The sequence below is a fragment of the Trichechus manatus genome, unplaced genomic scaffold (assembly GCF_000243295.1).
Source record: "Trichechus manatus latirostris isolate Lorelei unplaced genomic scaffold, TriManLat1.0 scaffold00045, whole genome shotgun sequence".
NCBI classification, from domain to species: Eukaryota; Metazoa; Chordata; class Mammalia; order Sirenia; family Trichechidae; genus Trichechus; species Trichechus manatus.
This window is the reverse complement of record NW_004443981.1, coordinates 11,985,897-12,001,642: the sequence shown is the minus strand read 5'-3', so window position 1 is coordinate 12,001,642 and position 15,746 is coordinate 11,985,897. Positions and strand designations below refer to the sequence as shown.

Sequence of the window (15,746 nt, the reverse complement as noted above, 5' to 3'; positions counted from 1 at the left end):
GGTGGAGGCCGCCTGTCCCCCAAGGGGCAGAGCAGGGTGGAGGCCGCCTGTCCCCCAAGGTGCAGAGCACGGTGGAGGCCGCCTGTCCCTCAAGGTGCAGAGCACGGTGGAGGCCGCCTGTCCCCCAAGGGGCAGAGCATGGTGGAGGCCGCCTGTCCCTCAAGGTGCAGAGCGCGGTGGAGGCCGCCTGTCCCCCAAGGTGCAGAGCGCGGTGGAGGCCGGGGACCAGGAGGCCCAGTCCCATTCTTGCAGGACTGCATTCTTCCTTGTGGCAGCCCCACGCCATCTCCCCGTGCGCTGGGTGAGGAAACCGAGGCTCAGAAAGGTTAAGGATTTGCTTAAAAATACATACATGCCTGGTGGTATGACATGTGGATCTGAGCTCTTTCTGATTCCCCTTGCTTCTCCACAGAGGGCTCCAAAAAAACAAACACCAAATCTGTTGTCATGGAGTCAATTCCAACTCATAATAACCCCATAGGACAGAGTAGAGCTGCCCCACGGGGTTTCCAAGGCTGTAATCTTCTTGGAAGCCGACTGCCACACCTTTCTCCTGTGGAGCCAATGGTGGGTTTGAACTGTTGTCCTTTTGGTTAGCAGCCGAGTACTTCAACCGCTGTGCCACCAGGGCTCCCTCCGTGCAGGGTTAGCCATGGTAAATGTTGGAAAGGGAGAATGATCTAGAATGCGTGCTAAAGGCACATCCAGCAGACGCCACTTGAATTACCTGCTCTTTATTTCATTATCTGTTGATTTGATTTGCTTTTGTGACTCTGCCCCTGTGATCACTGATTTGGGACTCAGCAGCCTGACCTAGGTCACAGCTGGCATGGCCCTGGGCTGGGGCAACAGGCGCCAAGCTTCCCCGAAAGAGCCAATGCCTCGAACCCAGGCCAAGGGCCTTGTCACAGCGAATCACGTCCATCCTTCCAGTCCCCAGCCTTAAATAGAGCTGCTCAGATCTGGAGCCAGAGGAAAGGGAAGGGCTGGGTGGGGCGGTTCAGCCCCGGAATGTGGCAAGAATGCAGCTCCCACCAGCCTGTAGGCCTGAGGCCCGGAGGCAGCAGGGGGAAGGAAGCCCCACACCTGGGGCATCAGAGTGACCTGGGCTGGGAGCTGAAGGCAAAGGGCTGGCTGGACTGAAGGGAGCGGGGCAGGCTGGGAGCCCCAGACCTGGCCTCGTCCCCATCCGGCCGGCGCAGGGCAAGGACCGCTCTAGGCTCTCCCACGGTGTGGCGGACGGGCCACACCACTGCCCAGGCAGAGAGCACTAGGTTCCTGTTGGTCCAGTTCCCCCGAAGGCCTGGGCTGGGGAGCTAAGGAGTTAATCAATGCAGAGGGAGCCAGGAGGGGACACCGAGGCCGACTATTAACCAGCTTTATGGCTGGCGCCCCCCAAACCCGGGAGTAGCCCTCCTCTGGCCTGGTCAGGAGCCAGCTGTCTGCAGCGGGCGTGATGACCATCTCCAGCCTCCACAGGGGCGGGTGCAGTGCAGAACCCGTGATGGGCCCTTTCTCCCAGGCTTCTGGCCTCCAGCCCAGTGGGGTGTGTCCAGGAAAGGGGAGCCCTGGGGAAGGCCTGAGCCAACGAGGAGAGCAGCAGAAGGCCCGGGGAGGGGGCGTCAGACGGAGGAGGGCACTCTTGGCGGGAAAGGCATGAGTGGGGAAGAGGAATGGGAGAGCAAACCACACGTGCCTTCACTGTCACTCAGAAGGTTCCCGCAAACACCATACTGCTTTGGTCTCTTGTGTCCTCTGCCCCGACTTCAGCAAGCCTGGGTGGGGAGGCCAAGCGCGCAATGACACCAAGGAGGAGCCTGACCAGAAGCCTGTCCCAGCCCCTCAGTGTCTGTCCCCACGGCCGGGCCAGTCCTGGGTACGGTGAGCAGGTGGAGGGCCCCTGCCGTCGCTGCTCCTGAGCCCCCTCTCCTGTCCTGTCCCCCAGCCATCAGGCAAGAGCTGAGTGGGATCAGCACCACATAACACGGGGTTGTGCCGCTGCCGCCGGCTGAGGACCGAGTCCAGCTGACGACAGGACAGTGAGGAGCCCGACGCTGAGCACACAGCGAGCGGACGTGCTTCGTTTAGAGTCTTGATCTGTGATAAATATTCAAAATGAGGAAAAAGTTCAATTCCTGGATTTTTTAGATTCTACTTGACACAAAACCCCAGGCCTCCTTGTCTTTTTGTATTTTATATTTGCTTATTTAAGTGTACGTTTCGTTCGTTCATAGAGAGGGAGCCCCAGGTGACCCGCTTCATCAGATGGTTTCCAAGTTTTCTCCTAGTGGATGCTCTGTCCACGCCGTGTGCGTCAACCCGACACGCGCAGAGCTGTCCAATACCGTCCTTCCCCAGCGGCCCTGTCGAAGGGTCGTCCCTGCGCGGTGTCTGTGTTCACATGGTAATAAACTGTCCACTGTCCACTCTGAGCACCTCGCCTCTTGGTCTCGCGCCGGCTCCTGTCAGGCATCTGGTTGCCCCTGGCTGGGACAGCAGCATCACGAGGGGGTGCCCACCCCACCGGGTGACGCTGTCAGAGGGGGTGACACCAAAACGACTGTAAAATTTTTGCGTAGTGTTTCAGCAGAAATTATTTTTTTATTAAAGTATCCTTGTAGTTAGAACAACAAGAACGTTTTTCGTAAGCCCAGCTTCCACGTGTCAATATTACAAGGCTAACACTCTATGCTGATTCACTTTCCGAACCTTCTAACGGGCTCCGGTCAGAGCTGTCGTTATTACCCAGTTACAGTGACGCTTCAGATCGCCTGCTTTCGTCCGCACGTGCTACAAGCACACGCTGTTGTTTTCGCTGATGCTGGTTTTTTTATAGTAGATGATTTTGTCAAATTTTCTGATGTATTGTAATTAGTATTTGTGAACCTACATCAGTAACTTTTGAGAATGAAGTAGTAAGGAAAGGAAAACAGGGAGTGACATATGGGAATTAGGATTTACAGGTAACGTTACTACAAGAAATGTTACTAAGGGTTCTCTGTGGGCTGGTACAGGAGAAGGGCCATGGAGGGGTGACACCAACCCTAGTGACGTCGCTGACTGGGGATGCCCCGCCTTGGGGAGGCCAGAGCCTTGGCGCCCAGGAGTGGCAGGTGCAACACAGGGCCTTCAGTGGTGGCGGTGACGGGAGGTGGAGGTGGGGTGGGAGGGGTGGCTCAGGCACCTCGGGCCAGGTGTCCCAGGGCTGGCCTCAGGTCCTACCTTTGGGGAACCACCTGCTGTGGAGACCCCCAGTTGGGGGGACTCTAGGTATAGTCCGAGCAGCGAAGGGACTTGTGCATTCTGACTGAAACTGGTCCGCCATGGGGGCTGGCAGTGAGCCCACCGCGTTAGACGGCTGTGCTGAGGGCCCCCGCAGTGCAGGCACGAGGGCAGCCACGGCTTCCTCCAACACAGACCACCCATCACCCCCAGCCCCCACCTCGTCATTGCCGCCCGCCTGCACAGACCTCACTCCAGCCAGGCTGACCGCTGAGGTCTCCAGCTTGTCTCCCCAGACCATGCAGTTCCCAGAGTCACCAGTGAGGGTCTGACTGTCAGCCTCAGCAGACCTGCCCCAGGAGGTCAACCCCTAACCAGCAGGCAAGCCTTGTGGAGACCTGGAATCCTGGGACCATTCATTCTCCAGGTGTCCTACACAGCCCCCATGGGCACTGAGCAATGTGCCCAGGCCAGGCCCGCCGCCCTATGAGGGCCATGGAGGAGGGAAGGAGGTGCTCGCCTCCTGGGCCCCTGCTTAGCTGACACAGGAGCTACCATCTCTGGCCGGACTTAATCCCACTAAACCCTTCTAACGGCCCTAAAAGATTGTTCGACCCATCAGGTGAGAATGCGGAGGCCCGGGACTCTTGAGTGGCTTGCCCACAGACTCCACGGCCATGCTCCCCTGCCAGCAGCACCCAGCCCCTGTCACACCCTTCCCAGAGCTGTGCTGGGACAGCTGGGAGCCCCCTCTAACCCTGTAGCCCCAGCCTGGCCTGGCCCCCCTTTCCAGATCTGTGGGGAGGCCCAAGATGCCCCTTTGCCCACATCGGAGATAAGAGGACAGGGACATGGAGGAGCTCCGAGCACAGAGTGGGCTGAGCTGGCCCTGGTGCCCTGTGTGCACAAGGCGGGGTAGGGCTCAAAGTCCTTCGTGAGGCTCTGCTTCCCTGCACAGGGCAAGCCCAGGGGTTCAGCGCTCCTCAGCCAGCTCGCTGTCCGCTCCTTCTCGGGAGGCAGGGGTGTCCAGACAGCACCTGGCTCAGGCCCGGCCAGGGCTCGTGGCCCTGCCTTCCAACCTCCCGCTCCTGGGTCAGGGGAAGCAGGGGGAGCCCACCCGGCTGCCCCACCTGTGAGGTGGCCTTTGGGCCAAGCCCTGGTCCTCAGGCCTCAGTCGCCCCTTTCCCCCAGCTGCTTTTCCACTCTGGCAGGGAGGGCCCAGCCCAGGCTCCCCTCTTTCTGTCCGTCAGCCCCTGCCAGACCAGGACTCTACCCCACCCCCACCCCAGCTCTCTGGGCCAAGGGGCTGGTGTGGAGAAGGCCCCTGGTTCTCAGCTGTGCTGCCAGCCACCTCTACAGTCAGGACAGACAGAAGCCAAGGGCACTGCCAGCTGCTCTCTCGGCGCCAAGATCCCCTGAGCTCCCACCTGTCTGTCTGCCTCCTGTCCACCTACCTGTCCGCCTGACCTCTGACACCTGTTCTACAAGAAGCCCCTCACGTCCCTCCTGGGAGAAGTCTGAGCTGCCGGGGGGAGACGGGCCCCAGCTTCAAGCTGAGCCCTGTCGGGGTCAGGGAGGTGGCCAGGCCAAGGTGGGGCTGGAGGGCAGGGCAGCGCGCCGGGGGACAGACAGCGGAACTCAGCGCGGTGGGACGACAAAAGGGGTCCCGAGGCTACAAGCGAGGGGCTATCTGCTGCCCGCACCCCCACACACACACTCCCAGAGGCCAGCATCCAAAACGTCAGGACCTCAGGGACGAGCTCGCACGTGCAGGCGTGCGAACAGTGGAGGCCACCTCCCCTCGGGCAGGAGCAGAGGGGTACAGCTTGGGGCCGTTGTGAGGCCACAGATTCTGGGGCCTTGGAACCAGGCCACCCCCTCAGAAGCACTGTGCCGGGGCTGTGGAAACAAGTGCTGATTTTTTTTTTTTTTTTTAAATTGTGCTTTAAGTGAAAGTTTACAGTTCAAATCAGTTTCTCATATAAAAATTTATACACACATTGTTATGTGACCCTAGTTGCTCTCCCTATAATGTGACAGCACACTCCTCCTTTCCACCCCAGATTTCCTGTGTCCATTCAACCAGCTCCTGTCCCCCTCTGCCTTCTCATCTCTCCTCGGGACAGGAGCTGCCCATTTAGTCTCATGGATCTACTTGAGCTAAGAAGCACGCTCTTCACAAGTATCATATTATGTCCCATAGGCCAGCCTAATCTTTGTGTGAAGAGCTGGCTTCAAGAATGGTTTCGGTTCTGGGCTAACAGTCTGGGGCCCATGTTTTCTGGGGTCCCTCCAGTCTCAGACCATTAAGTCTGGTCTTTTTTTTACTAGAATTTGAGTTCTGCACCCAGCTTTTCTCCTGCCCTGTCAGAGACTGTCTGTTGTGTTCCCTGTCAGGGCAGTCATTGGTGGTAGCCGGGCACCATCTAGTTCTTCTGGTCTCAGGCTCATGGAGTCTCCGGTTTACGTGGCCCTGTCTCCTGGGCTCATATTTTCCTTGTGTCTTTGGAGTTCTTCATTCTCCTTTGCTCCAGGTGGGTTGGGACCAATTGGTGCACCTTAGATGATCAACAATCACTGAATTTAATGTGAGGCTGGAACACCAGCGAATGAGGCCCCAGGAGGCCATGGACATGGTGCCGGTCAGCCAAACAGGTAGGGCCGGCCTCATCCAGGGCAGCGGGGCCTGCAAAGCCGGAGGTGCCCCAGAAGGTACCAGGCCTCAGCAGGGGACTGGAGCAGCAGCCAAGGGCATAGGAACAAAATGCAGCCAGACCAGTTCTGGGGCACTGGACCACGGGATGGGGCAGCCGGCACCCCTCAGGCCTGCGCCCGTCACAGGCTGTCCTCCGCCAGCTTGCATACCCGCTTCACCCTGGCGTAGGGCCCCAGAGAGTCCTCAAACACGAAGTCCCAGAGAACCTTCACCCATGAGTGGTGCTGCGGCAGGTGGTCGTAGTACTCGGGGGCTATCTTCCGCACCTGCAAGAGGGGCGGGTGGTGGTCAGCAGGCTTCCCTCAGCCCGGCCACCCCTCAGCCTCCCACCCACCGTGCCTCAGGCTCCTGGAGGGGCCTCGCTCATGCCCCCCCCCCCACCAGAGGGGGCGAGGGCGGCTGAGCCCAGGACCCTAGGGGAGAGACAGTAACATCTCTGCTCCCTAGCCTGCCCCATCCCCAGCCCACTCTGGGGTTTCTGGTCTAGGAGGCCCACGGTGGTCCCACAGCCAGGGCACAGCTGGCTGGAGTCCTGCCGAGTCAGCGTACACCCACACTCCTCAGCCGGCCTTGTTCTGTCCCTGCCCCCTGCCAGCCTCTCTGGCTTTGACGCCCACCACGCCCTCACCTGGTCACCCCCTTCTCTGCAGCCTCAGCACCGTTGTCTCTCTCTTCTCCCCCCACGCCACCCTCTGCAGGTCCCCCCACACCAGACCACCACTCACCTCAGGAAGCGCTTGGGCCCACCACCCAGCGCCTCAGCCTCCCCACACCCCGGTTCCCACATCCCCTTTACAGGTGACACCGAGGCTCAGAAACGGGGCAGGTGTGAGCAGAAAGCCCCGTGCTCCCTTCAGGGAAGGAAAGGCTCACAGTGGGCAGCGGGTGTTTCTGCAACTGACCCAGCTTAGCTTCTGGTCTGCCTGAGGGGCCGCACCATCTCTGAGCCTCTGCTTTCTCATCTGCAAAGTGGGAGAAAAATAGCCCCTGCCTCACAGACTCGTGGGGAGGGCTCAGGGACGGGGCACCAGGCGGGATCTCAGGACTGTCAGCGGGAAAGGGACTCAAGTGACACAGGCCGGGGAATACATGCATGCGTACACAGGCAGGTGAACACGTGTACACACATACACGTGCACACACGAACCCACATATGCACACAAACATGAACGCATGGGGCACACTCAGACATGCTAACACATATACACCCAAACGTGCAGTGGACAAGCGCATGCACACAGACACCTGCACACATGAACCCACACACGTGTACACACACACACGTGTACACTCAGACATGCTAACACATATACACCCAAACGTTCAGTGGACAAGCACATGCACAGACACATGCACACATGAACCCACACATGTGCACACACACACGTGTACACACACAAACGTGCACTCGGGCATGCTAACACATACATACCCAAATGTGCAGTGAATAAGCGCATGCCCACAGACACGTGCACACATGCACCCACACACGTGTACACACACGTGCACACTAGGGCATGCTAACACATACACACCCAAACGTGCACACGCGAGCGTCAACACATGCCCAGACCTGTACGTGCGAGCAGGTGAACACATACACATACAGACACCTGCAGACACACAGTCACATACACTAATACATGGGGCACGCTCACAGGCACACGTTAGCATGTGCACACACAGGCAGGTGCACACGGCCTTGTATACTCAGGCTCCTGGACGCCCTCCCCGCCCCCTCTGCAGCGGCCACCTCAGCTTCCTGACCCACCATGGAAGTGCCAGGTCTGAAGTGCAGAGAGGCAGGCGCGTGCCCAGGGCACACGGCCAGTGAGCATCCAGCAGGGTTCAATGGTTTTCAGGAAACCAAGCAGCCTGAACTGTAGAATGCCTCTGGGGACCCCGCCCTCCCTGAATCAGCCGGGCAGTCACCTACCTCTACCATGTGGGAATGAGTGACCACGTGGCCACCCCACAACCAGCACAAAAAGGCCCCCCATGCCTGCCCACCCACCGGCCTGCCGTACCAGGGGTAGGTTGCAGCCGGGGATGCTGGGGAAGTCATGGTGCTCCACGTGGTAGCCCACGTTGAAGGTGATCCAATTGAGGGGCCCGTAGTAAGAATAGGTCTCGTGGCCCTTGAGGAACATGTAGTGCTCGGCCACGAAGTGGCCCGAGATGGGATGCAGGCCCAGGCCCAGCAAGGAGCTGGCCAGCAGGTAGGCCACGGGCTTGAGCCCCCAGAGGGCAAAGATGGCGGCGTCGACGGCCAGCTGCACCAGGGCGTTGAACACCTCCATGCGGGTCACAGCCTTGGGGTGCACACAGAGCGGCCTCAGCGAGTAGAAGAAGGGCTGCAGCGCCAGCCAGAGCAGCTTGCGGGCCGGCGTGCAGAAGAGCCAGCCCTCTAAGCGCGTGGGCACATCCACGTCCAGCCCGTCGCCGCCCAGGTAGCGGTGGTGGTCCACGTGGTACTTCTTGAAGGAGGCAGCGTAGGGCACGCCCACGGGCAGGTTGGCAAAAACAGCGAACCAGCGGTTGTAGGCGGCGCGGCCCGTGCCGAAGGCGGTGTTGTGCGAGATGTCGTGGATGGCCAGCGTCAGCGAGTGGTTCACGCAGCCGCCGAAGGTGTAGGCCCAGAAGAGCAGCCAGCGCCAGGTCAGCCCGCGCGCCAGGTAGCAGGCCACCAGCTGTGCCAGCACCATCGCCATCACCGTCCACTTGAGGTTCGGGTCTGGCCGCATCAGGTTCTTTATGGCCGGGTACTTGGCTGCGCGCAAGACCAGGAGAGGAGGGGTTGAGTGGGTGCCGGCCACCAGCTGCATGCCCCCCACCGCCCTTCCATTTGTCCCTCATCTGTTCCGTCCTTCCTTCTATCCCCCTTCCATCCTCCGTTCTTTTTCCATCCTTCCTCTTTCCTTCCTCCCATCTACTCCTCCTCCTTCCTCCCATTAGTCCTCTAACCCCAGGCAGTGAAATCAACCCTGCCAGCACCCTCTACCACGACCCTTGAGGTCCTAGAATGGACAGATGGACACCCATCTAGAACGACAGGCGGACACCCATCTAGAACTGGGCGCCGTGCTTTGAGCGGAGGAGCAGCCTCGGCCCCATGGGGGTGCAGAGGCAGGTGGACTTGCCTCCCTACCACCTGGAGGGTCTACTGAGACCCTTGAGCAGAGCATCACCCGTTAATCAGAGCATGCCGCTGCGCGCGCACGGGCTCGGCCGGCCGTCGGGGCTGCGCGCTCACGGGCTCGGCCGGCCATCGGGACTGGGCAGTGACAGGCCAAGTGGAGCCAAGTGTGGAAACTCAGACTGGACACTGAGAGGGAGGGGTGCCTGGGGCGGGGGGGGGCAATGTGGAGGGCCCCAGCTTTGTTGAAAGTGTCTTTGTTCTTAAAACAAACGAGGGCTGCAGGAACTATGATAAAATGTTGAAGGCGTTCATTTTGGGTGCTTTGTTATAGTATCTTTTGTACTTTTCTGGTTTTTTTAAACAGAAAAGGAAAAAACAAGGTGTGTGGGGTTGGCCGAGCAGGGGGCGGCTTTCCAGACCGAGGGACAGCCAGAGCCTGCAGGGAAAAGGCAGGAAGAGTAGGGCAGGGGTGCTGAGCCCTGAGTGGGGTGGGCTGTGGACACAGAGGCCTTGGGGACCAGGAGCACGGGACACAGGGGCAGGACAAGGCAGCTGTGCCTTCTAGAACCCTCTGTGGCTGCTCAGTGGGAGGTGGCTGGGGTCTCAAGGTGGGAGGTGGGTGAGTAGGCAGGTGCTCCATCCAGGGACAGAAGGGACAGGGCAGGCGTCCCAGGCTCCCAGGATAAGAGCAGACAAGCTCTCAGAAACGGAGCCAGCATCGTCATGTACAGATGGGAAAACTGAGGCCAGCGAGGATGGGGCTTGTCCAAAGGCATCCTCAGTCAGTCAGCACCGGTGGCCAGGGTCTGCAGCTTCTCCTCCCCTCTCCTGTCCAGCAGCCTGAAGTCAGCCAGGTGACCTCGGGCTCACCCTCCCCAGCGCCGCCCAGTGAACAGGGTCTCCCTGACCTCAGGAACAGAGTCTCCCAGGACAGCAGCAGAGGCTGGGTGCTCCAGCAGGGTCAGCCAGGCAGAGGTCAAGTTCCAGCCAGCCCTTTGCAGACAACAACTCAGGTTCCTCGCGCACGGGACGGAGGGGGCAGGAAGGATGTGACAGGCAGGCTCAGCCGGCTGGAGTCCCCATCAACCAGCTCCCTCACCTCCTCACAGCCCAGGAGGGCGACCAGGGTCGTGTTTACAGATAAGGAGACCGAGGTGCAGGGTAGGGCTGCACAGGGTGATGCTGGGACCCGGCCTGACCTGCGGGCGCATCCCTGCCTCTGCCCGAGAGCTGCCCCCGCCATGGGGAGGCTCCTGCAAGGTGCTAGTTACACCTCCCCAGAGACGCGGACGAAGTGGCTTGTCGGGCTCCTGGGGCACACCATCAGTCAGCCCAATACAGCAGGTGCTACAACAGTCCCCGCCTGACCTGGTGGGCCTGCCAAAGGCCTTACTGGAAAGCAAGGGGTGACTCAGCCCCAGAAAGGACTTTCAGTCACAGCCACCCAGGAATGGACCAGGCTTCTCAGAGGTGGTGAGCCTCCCGTCTCTGGGGGCATGCAAAGAGGAGCACAGAGTGGGTGAGGGACTTCTGCCCCAGGCAGAGGGGAGACTCAGACTTTAGACTCTCCTGCCCAACTGCCCAACACAGACATGGCCTCAGGGTTGGCAGGACCTGCCCGGAAGCCTGGTGGGCCCTGACCTCACTGTGTGCACCCCCGCCCCTCTCTGAGCCTCAGTTTTCCCAGTGTAAGGTGGCGAGAGTGTGATGTGCCTCACAGGGTGTCTGTCCCCACTGAACAGTCCTGGCCCCCAGCAGTGATACAGCCCATAGCTGCTGGGAGATGCTGGAGAGAAGTCGGCCCTCACGTCCTGTAACTGCATGCCTCTCTGGCTGGGAAGCCAATGAGACCCCCCCAGGTAACCCTGCGGCCACAGAGCAGCGTCCCCCCAGCGCTCCTGCCCAGCCTTCACCTCACCTTGCAACGACAGTAGTTTTGGCTCCAAACTAAGTGGTCAGCTGCTGCACACAGCCCTGAGGACAGGCCGGGGACAGGTCTGAACTGAACCCCACAGCAGCCGGCAGGGACGGCAGAGCTGGAATGCCTGGCACCCCCTTCTCCCTAAACGCAAGGGTGCCTCAGGCCACTGCCAGCTGGCCCCCATGCACTGCAAAGCCTCCAGCCCCTTTGACCCCAAAGTTCTGTCCCAGGAAGCCAGCCAAGGAAATTGTCCATCTAGATCCAGAGGGTGGTGGTCACGGAGCACGTGGAGAAGCGAAACTGCGGAGAGCAACGGGCCCACCCAACAGGACCACAGGGGACCCAAGAGTCTGGGGGAGGGGGCGTTCAGCGCAGGCTCAAGTGTAGGCTCCCATTAACCCCTTGCCATCGAGTCGATTCCAACTCATAGCGTCCCTATAGGATGGAGTAGAACTGTTCCACAGGGTTTCCGAGGAGTGGCTGGTGGATTCGAACTGTCTACCTTTTGATTAGCAGCTGAGTTCTTAACCATTGTGCCACCAGGTGCAGGCTAGCCGGATCCAAATCCCAGCTCCCAGCTCCATTTCTGCACGATGAATGGGGCAGTGGGAGAGTTAGTGAGATGAGGCCCAAGAAGGCCTGGACCACACAGGCTCAGAGCAAGCGCCCCAATTAATCACCCACCATTACAGGTGCATGACAGACCAGCCCGCAGGTTAAAGGCAGGCTGTAGGAGTGCTGCCTGCAGATGTTTACAGCTGTGTAAAGTGTGTTACAATGGCTAGAAGGCATTGGAACAATCATGATGGAGTATGAGGGTGGAGGCTTAGGGTAATTTCTTTCCTCTGGGCCCTGCCCACGTTGTCTAAGTGACAGCCCCCGTGGTGGGAGGGAACTGTGGGGCTCCAGGCTGCTCTCAGGAGTCCCAGGCAGTCCCGTGAGAGAGAGCCGTTCTCATGATGAAGAAGGATCTGGGGGCCACAGCGGGCAGGGCTCCCACAGATGTCTCCACCACCGTCTGTCAGTCTGTCCTACCATGCTGGCTTACGCGTTGCTGTGATGCGGGAAGTTAGGCCACCAGTTTTGCAAATACCGGAAGGATCACCCATGGTGGATAGGTTTCAGCAGAGCTTCCAGACTAAGACAGACTAGGAAGAAAGCCCTGGTAATCTACTGAAAATCGGCCAGTGAAAACCCTATAGATCATATGGGATCAAATTGACAAAAGCAACTCAAAAGGTTAGATAGGACGCTTCCGGGGCAGTGAGTTTATGTTAATAGGGGAGGAACAACTCAGAAAACGAGGGGGAGAATGGTTGCACAACTTGAAAACTGTAGTCAATGTCACTGAATTGTACATGTAGAAACTGGTGAGTTGGTGTGTGCTCTGCTGTGTATATTCTCAATAACAACAAAAAATTAAATTTAAAAAAATGTTAGTGTCAGAGTCAAGCTCTGACAAACTGTGGGTGGCCCTGTCTAAGTGATTTAACATATCTGTGCCTCAGTTTCCCCTTCTGAAAAATAAAGAATTTGAACTGGATTATCTCTAAGTCCCTTTATGGGGTTTCTTTTTAAGGTGATGAAAATGTTCTCAAATTGACTGTGGAGATGGCCTCACGTGTCTGTGAATAAACTAAAAACCATTGAATTGTACACTTCAAATGGGTGAATTGTATAATATGTAAATGACATCTCAATAAAGCTGTTAAGAGAGGAAAAAAAAAAACCCTATGGATCACAAAACACCTCCTGATACAGTGCTGGAAGATGAGCCCCCTTGACCGGGAGGCGCTACACAAATAGCCACAACAATGAAATGGAGAATACCGACCAGCACAGAGATGGGGCAGGGCCTGGAAATGTCTCATGCTGTTGTATATAAATCTGAGCTGACTTGAGAACAGCCAGCAACAACAAAGATGCCCACATGCTAACCCCTGCCTGGACTACTTTACATTATATGGCAGGGTGTGGGGGGGAGTTAAGGTTGCAAATGGAATTAAGATTGCTTATCAGCTGACTTTAAGACAGGGAGGTGGCCCTGAATTGTGTGTGTGCTCACTCAGTATAATCGCAGGGTTCCTAACAGTGGAAAAGAAGACAAGACAGAAGGTCTGAGTGAGGCCATGTGAGGAGAACTCAAAACAGAGTTGCTGGCTTTGACGATGGAGGAGGAGCCACAAGTCCAGGAATGCGGGTGGCCTCTGGAAGCTGGAAAAGGCAAGGAACGGATTCTCCCTAGAGCCTCCAGAGGGAACACATCTCTGCTGACACCTTAATTTTAGCCTGGTAAGACCCACGTCAGACTTAACTTCTAGAACTGTAGTAATAAGTTTGTGTTGTTTCTTGTTACAGCAGCGAGAGGAGACTCCTACAGTCTGGGACTAGCAGAGAGGAAGCAGCAGGGACCCTGCCAGCCCCAGAGCTGCTGGGAGCCAAGTCAGGGAGCCACCAGCCCCGTCCTCCTCCCCTCACCCTTCCCTTCACCAGGCACAGAGGGGTGTCGGGCTCGGCCCCCCTTTGCCAGCATGGCACATGCCCAGCATGGCCCCACCTGCAAGAGAGACAGCCTGGGAGGCTGACATGTGGGCCAAACACGTGCCTCCACTGGGGAGGGGTAGATGGGGTGGGGGGGCGGGGGATGGGGAGGGGAAGGGTGAGCCGGCCCACTTCAGAGAAGTGCCTCATTCGGCCCGAGAGACGGTGCTCCAGCATGGGGTGGAGAACCAGCAGCCGGCAGTAAGATGGCCCAGGGCAAGAAGGAACCCGCCAGCAGCCCTGGCACAATGCCAGGGAAATGGCATGCAAAGTCTGAATTTTTGCATACCTGGCCCTGGGCAGCTGCCATCACCTCACCATGGGGATCCCCGGACCAGCCTCCCCCTCAGCCCTCCAGCCTGGGAGCCGCCGGAGAGAGGCCACCAGCTTAGCTGCCCCCGCCCCACCGAGGTCAGCGGCCCCTGCTTCCGCTTGGAAGGAGGCCAAGCCCGGGAGCTGTGCCAGGTGAGCTCCAGAAAGGTGAGTGCTGGAGTGGTTGATGGGAACCAGCCTGCAGTTCTTGGCTTCGGGCCAGCACACACCAGCCACTCCCGAGCCTAGGAGGCAAGGGCAACGGCAGGGCCTGGACAGTGTGCCTCGGTTTCCCCATCTGTCCAGCATGGACGATAAGTTATCTGTGGCACAGGTCGTGGACGGAGCAAATGAGAACACACTGGGGGACCAGGCACAGGCACCCTTCTCTCCCGCGGCCCTGCCCGGCCCACCTTCAGGGAGCCCCGTGCCCCTTGCTCCTTTTCCCAGCAATTCCCAGACTCGGCTGCCCCCCAAGCCACACCTTCCCTCTGGCCACTGCCTGGGTCACCTCAGCAATCCCACCCTGGACACCAGAGAGAAACAAATACACAGCATAGAAGGAAAGACTCCACCCCGCTCGTCCCGTCCCCAGTAGCGGGCCAGTCCTGTCTCCCCAGGACGGGCTTACGCCACCCCGCTGCCCTGAGGCTGCTTCTCCCAGACTCCACGGCCACATTTCAGCCAGCCTACCTGGCGGCCGTGCCCTTACAGACCCTCTTGGTGACACTGGGAGAATTCCAGCTTTGCTTCATTTCAGAGAACGCTGTGCAGAGCAGCTCGGGTCTGCACCCCACTCCATGTGCAGGCACATCCCCTAGGCTGTCCTAGCACAGACACGGTCCCCGCGGGGCCTGGGTGAGTCCTGGTCCCACCGGCTGCCCACGTGCCTCCCCGCCTCTGCCTCCTCCCTAGGAATGGGGTGAGGCTTCCCTTCGGCCTGGGGGCACAGCACTCAGAACTCGAGCTGTTACTGCTGTTGTTAGTTTTCCAATCTGAGAGTCAACGTTCCATGTCTGGCCTCGGGCTGAGGACGTGCTGCTCTTGGAGGGCTGCTCAGCACCCAGGCTGGTTCTGACCCATGAGATCGGCCCAACACCCAGGCCACGTTGGGGGGTCACAGGCCCGGCCAGGCCTCCTGCTGGGAACAGCTACAAAGCCGGGGGCCGCATGAGGCAGCTGTCCGGACACCGCACACGGGCTCACAGGATGTGTCCCCTTCTGCCTGGAGCTGCTTTCTGGGCCCCGGAAGGCAGGAGGAGCCCCAGAGAGCACAGCAGCCTAGCCGAGCACGCAGATGGGGTTCTGGGAGCAGAGAGGCACTCCAGACATCGGTGCGGGTCCCCTCGGGGCTCTGGCTGGAAGCACATGTGGGCAGGACCTCTTGAGGCCTCGCAAAGAACAGCGACTGCGGAGCTGGGGGCCCAAGGCAGACCCCGGAGGTGGTCCAGGCTGGGAGTCACAGGGCCCTGACCCGCCAGAGAGGGGAAACCTCGCCAACGCCCCAAACCTTCTTACAGGGCTGCCCTGGACCGGCCCCAGCCACCTGCAAACAGCACTGAGCAGAACCGTCAGCAAACAAACTCTCCCAAGGAAAACGAAAATACCTACTTTCCAATTCCACAGCCTCCAGGTACATGGTGGGGGCGGGGCTGGGTGACACCCGGGGACACGGCCGGGGCCGCTGGCTATGCAGACAGAAGCTTAGGAGAGGCCGAGGCTGCTTTGGGCAGCGCAGTCAGGATGCAGTGGTGACGGAAGCCTCGGGCTTGGAGGTGTCCAGTCACTGGGGGCCAAGAAGGGCTGTGGGCAGGAAGGTGGGACATCGCCACCCTGGACTTAGCAGGAGCCGTCTCAGCATGCCGGGGGCCAGCTGGCACGGATGTGGGGGGGGG

General features: G+C 59.1%; 2 protein-coding genes across 4 annotated transcripts in view; one reads left to right on the top strand and one right to left on the bottom strand.

Moving 5' to 3' along the window:
- EVL (Enah/Vasp-like) overlaps positions 1–2,426 on the top strand; it is an 89,629-nt gene extending 87,203 nt beyond the window's left edge. For all 3 annotated transcript variants that reach the window (XM_023731791.1, XM_012555656.2, XM_023731790.1), the window contains exon 14: positions 1,946–2,426. In XM_023731791.1, the coding sequence (XP_023587559.1) occupies positions 1,946–1,983 (38 nt within the window). In that variant the 3' untranslated portion in view covers positions 1,984–2,426. The remainder of the gene's footprint in view (positions 1–1,945) is intronic.
- Positions 2,427–6,057: 3,631 nt separating this feature from the next.
- DEGS2 (delta 4-desaturase, sphingolipid 2) overlaps positions 6,058–15,746 on the bottom strand; it is a 20,205-nt gene continuing 10,516 nt past the window's right edge. The window contains exons 2-3 of the mRNA XM_004376727.1: positions 7,966–8,708; positions 6,058–6,204 (exon numbers count right to left, since the gene is read on the bottom strand). Coding sequence (XP_004376784.1) covers positions 6,058–6,204; positions 7,966–8,708 — 890 coding nt within the window. The remainder of the gene's footprint in view (positions 6,205–7,965; positions 8,709–15,746) is intronic.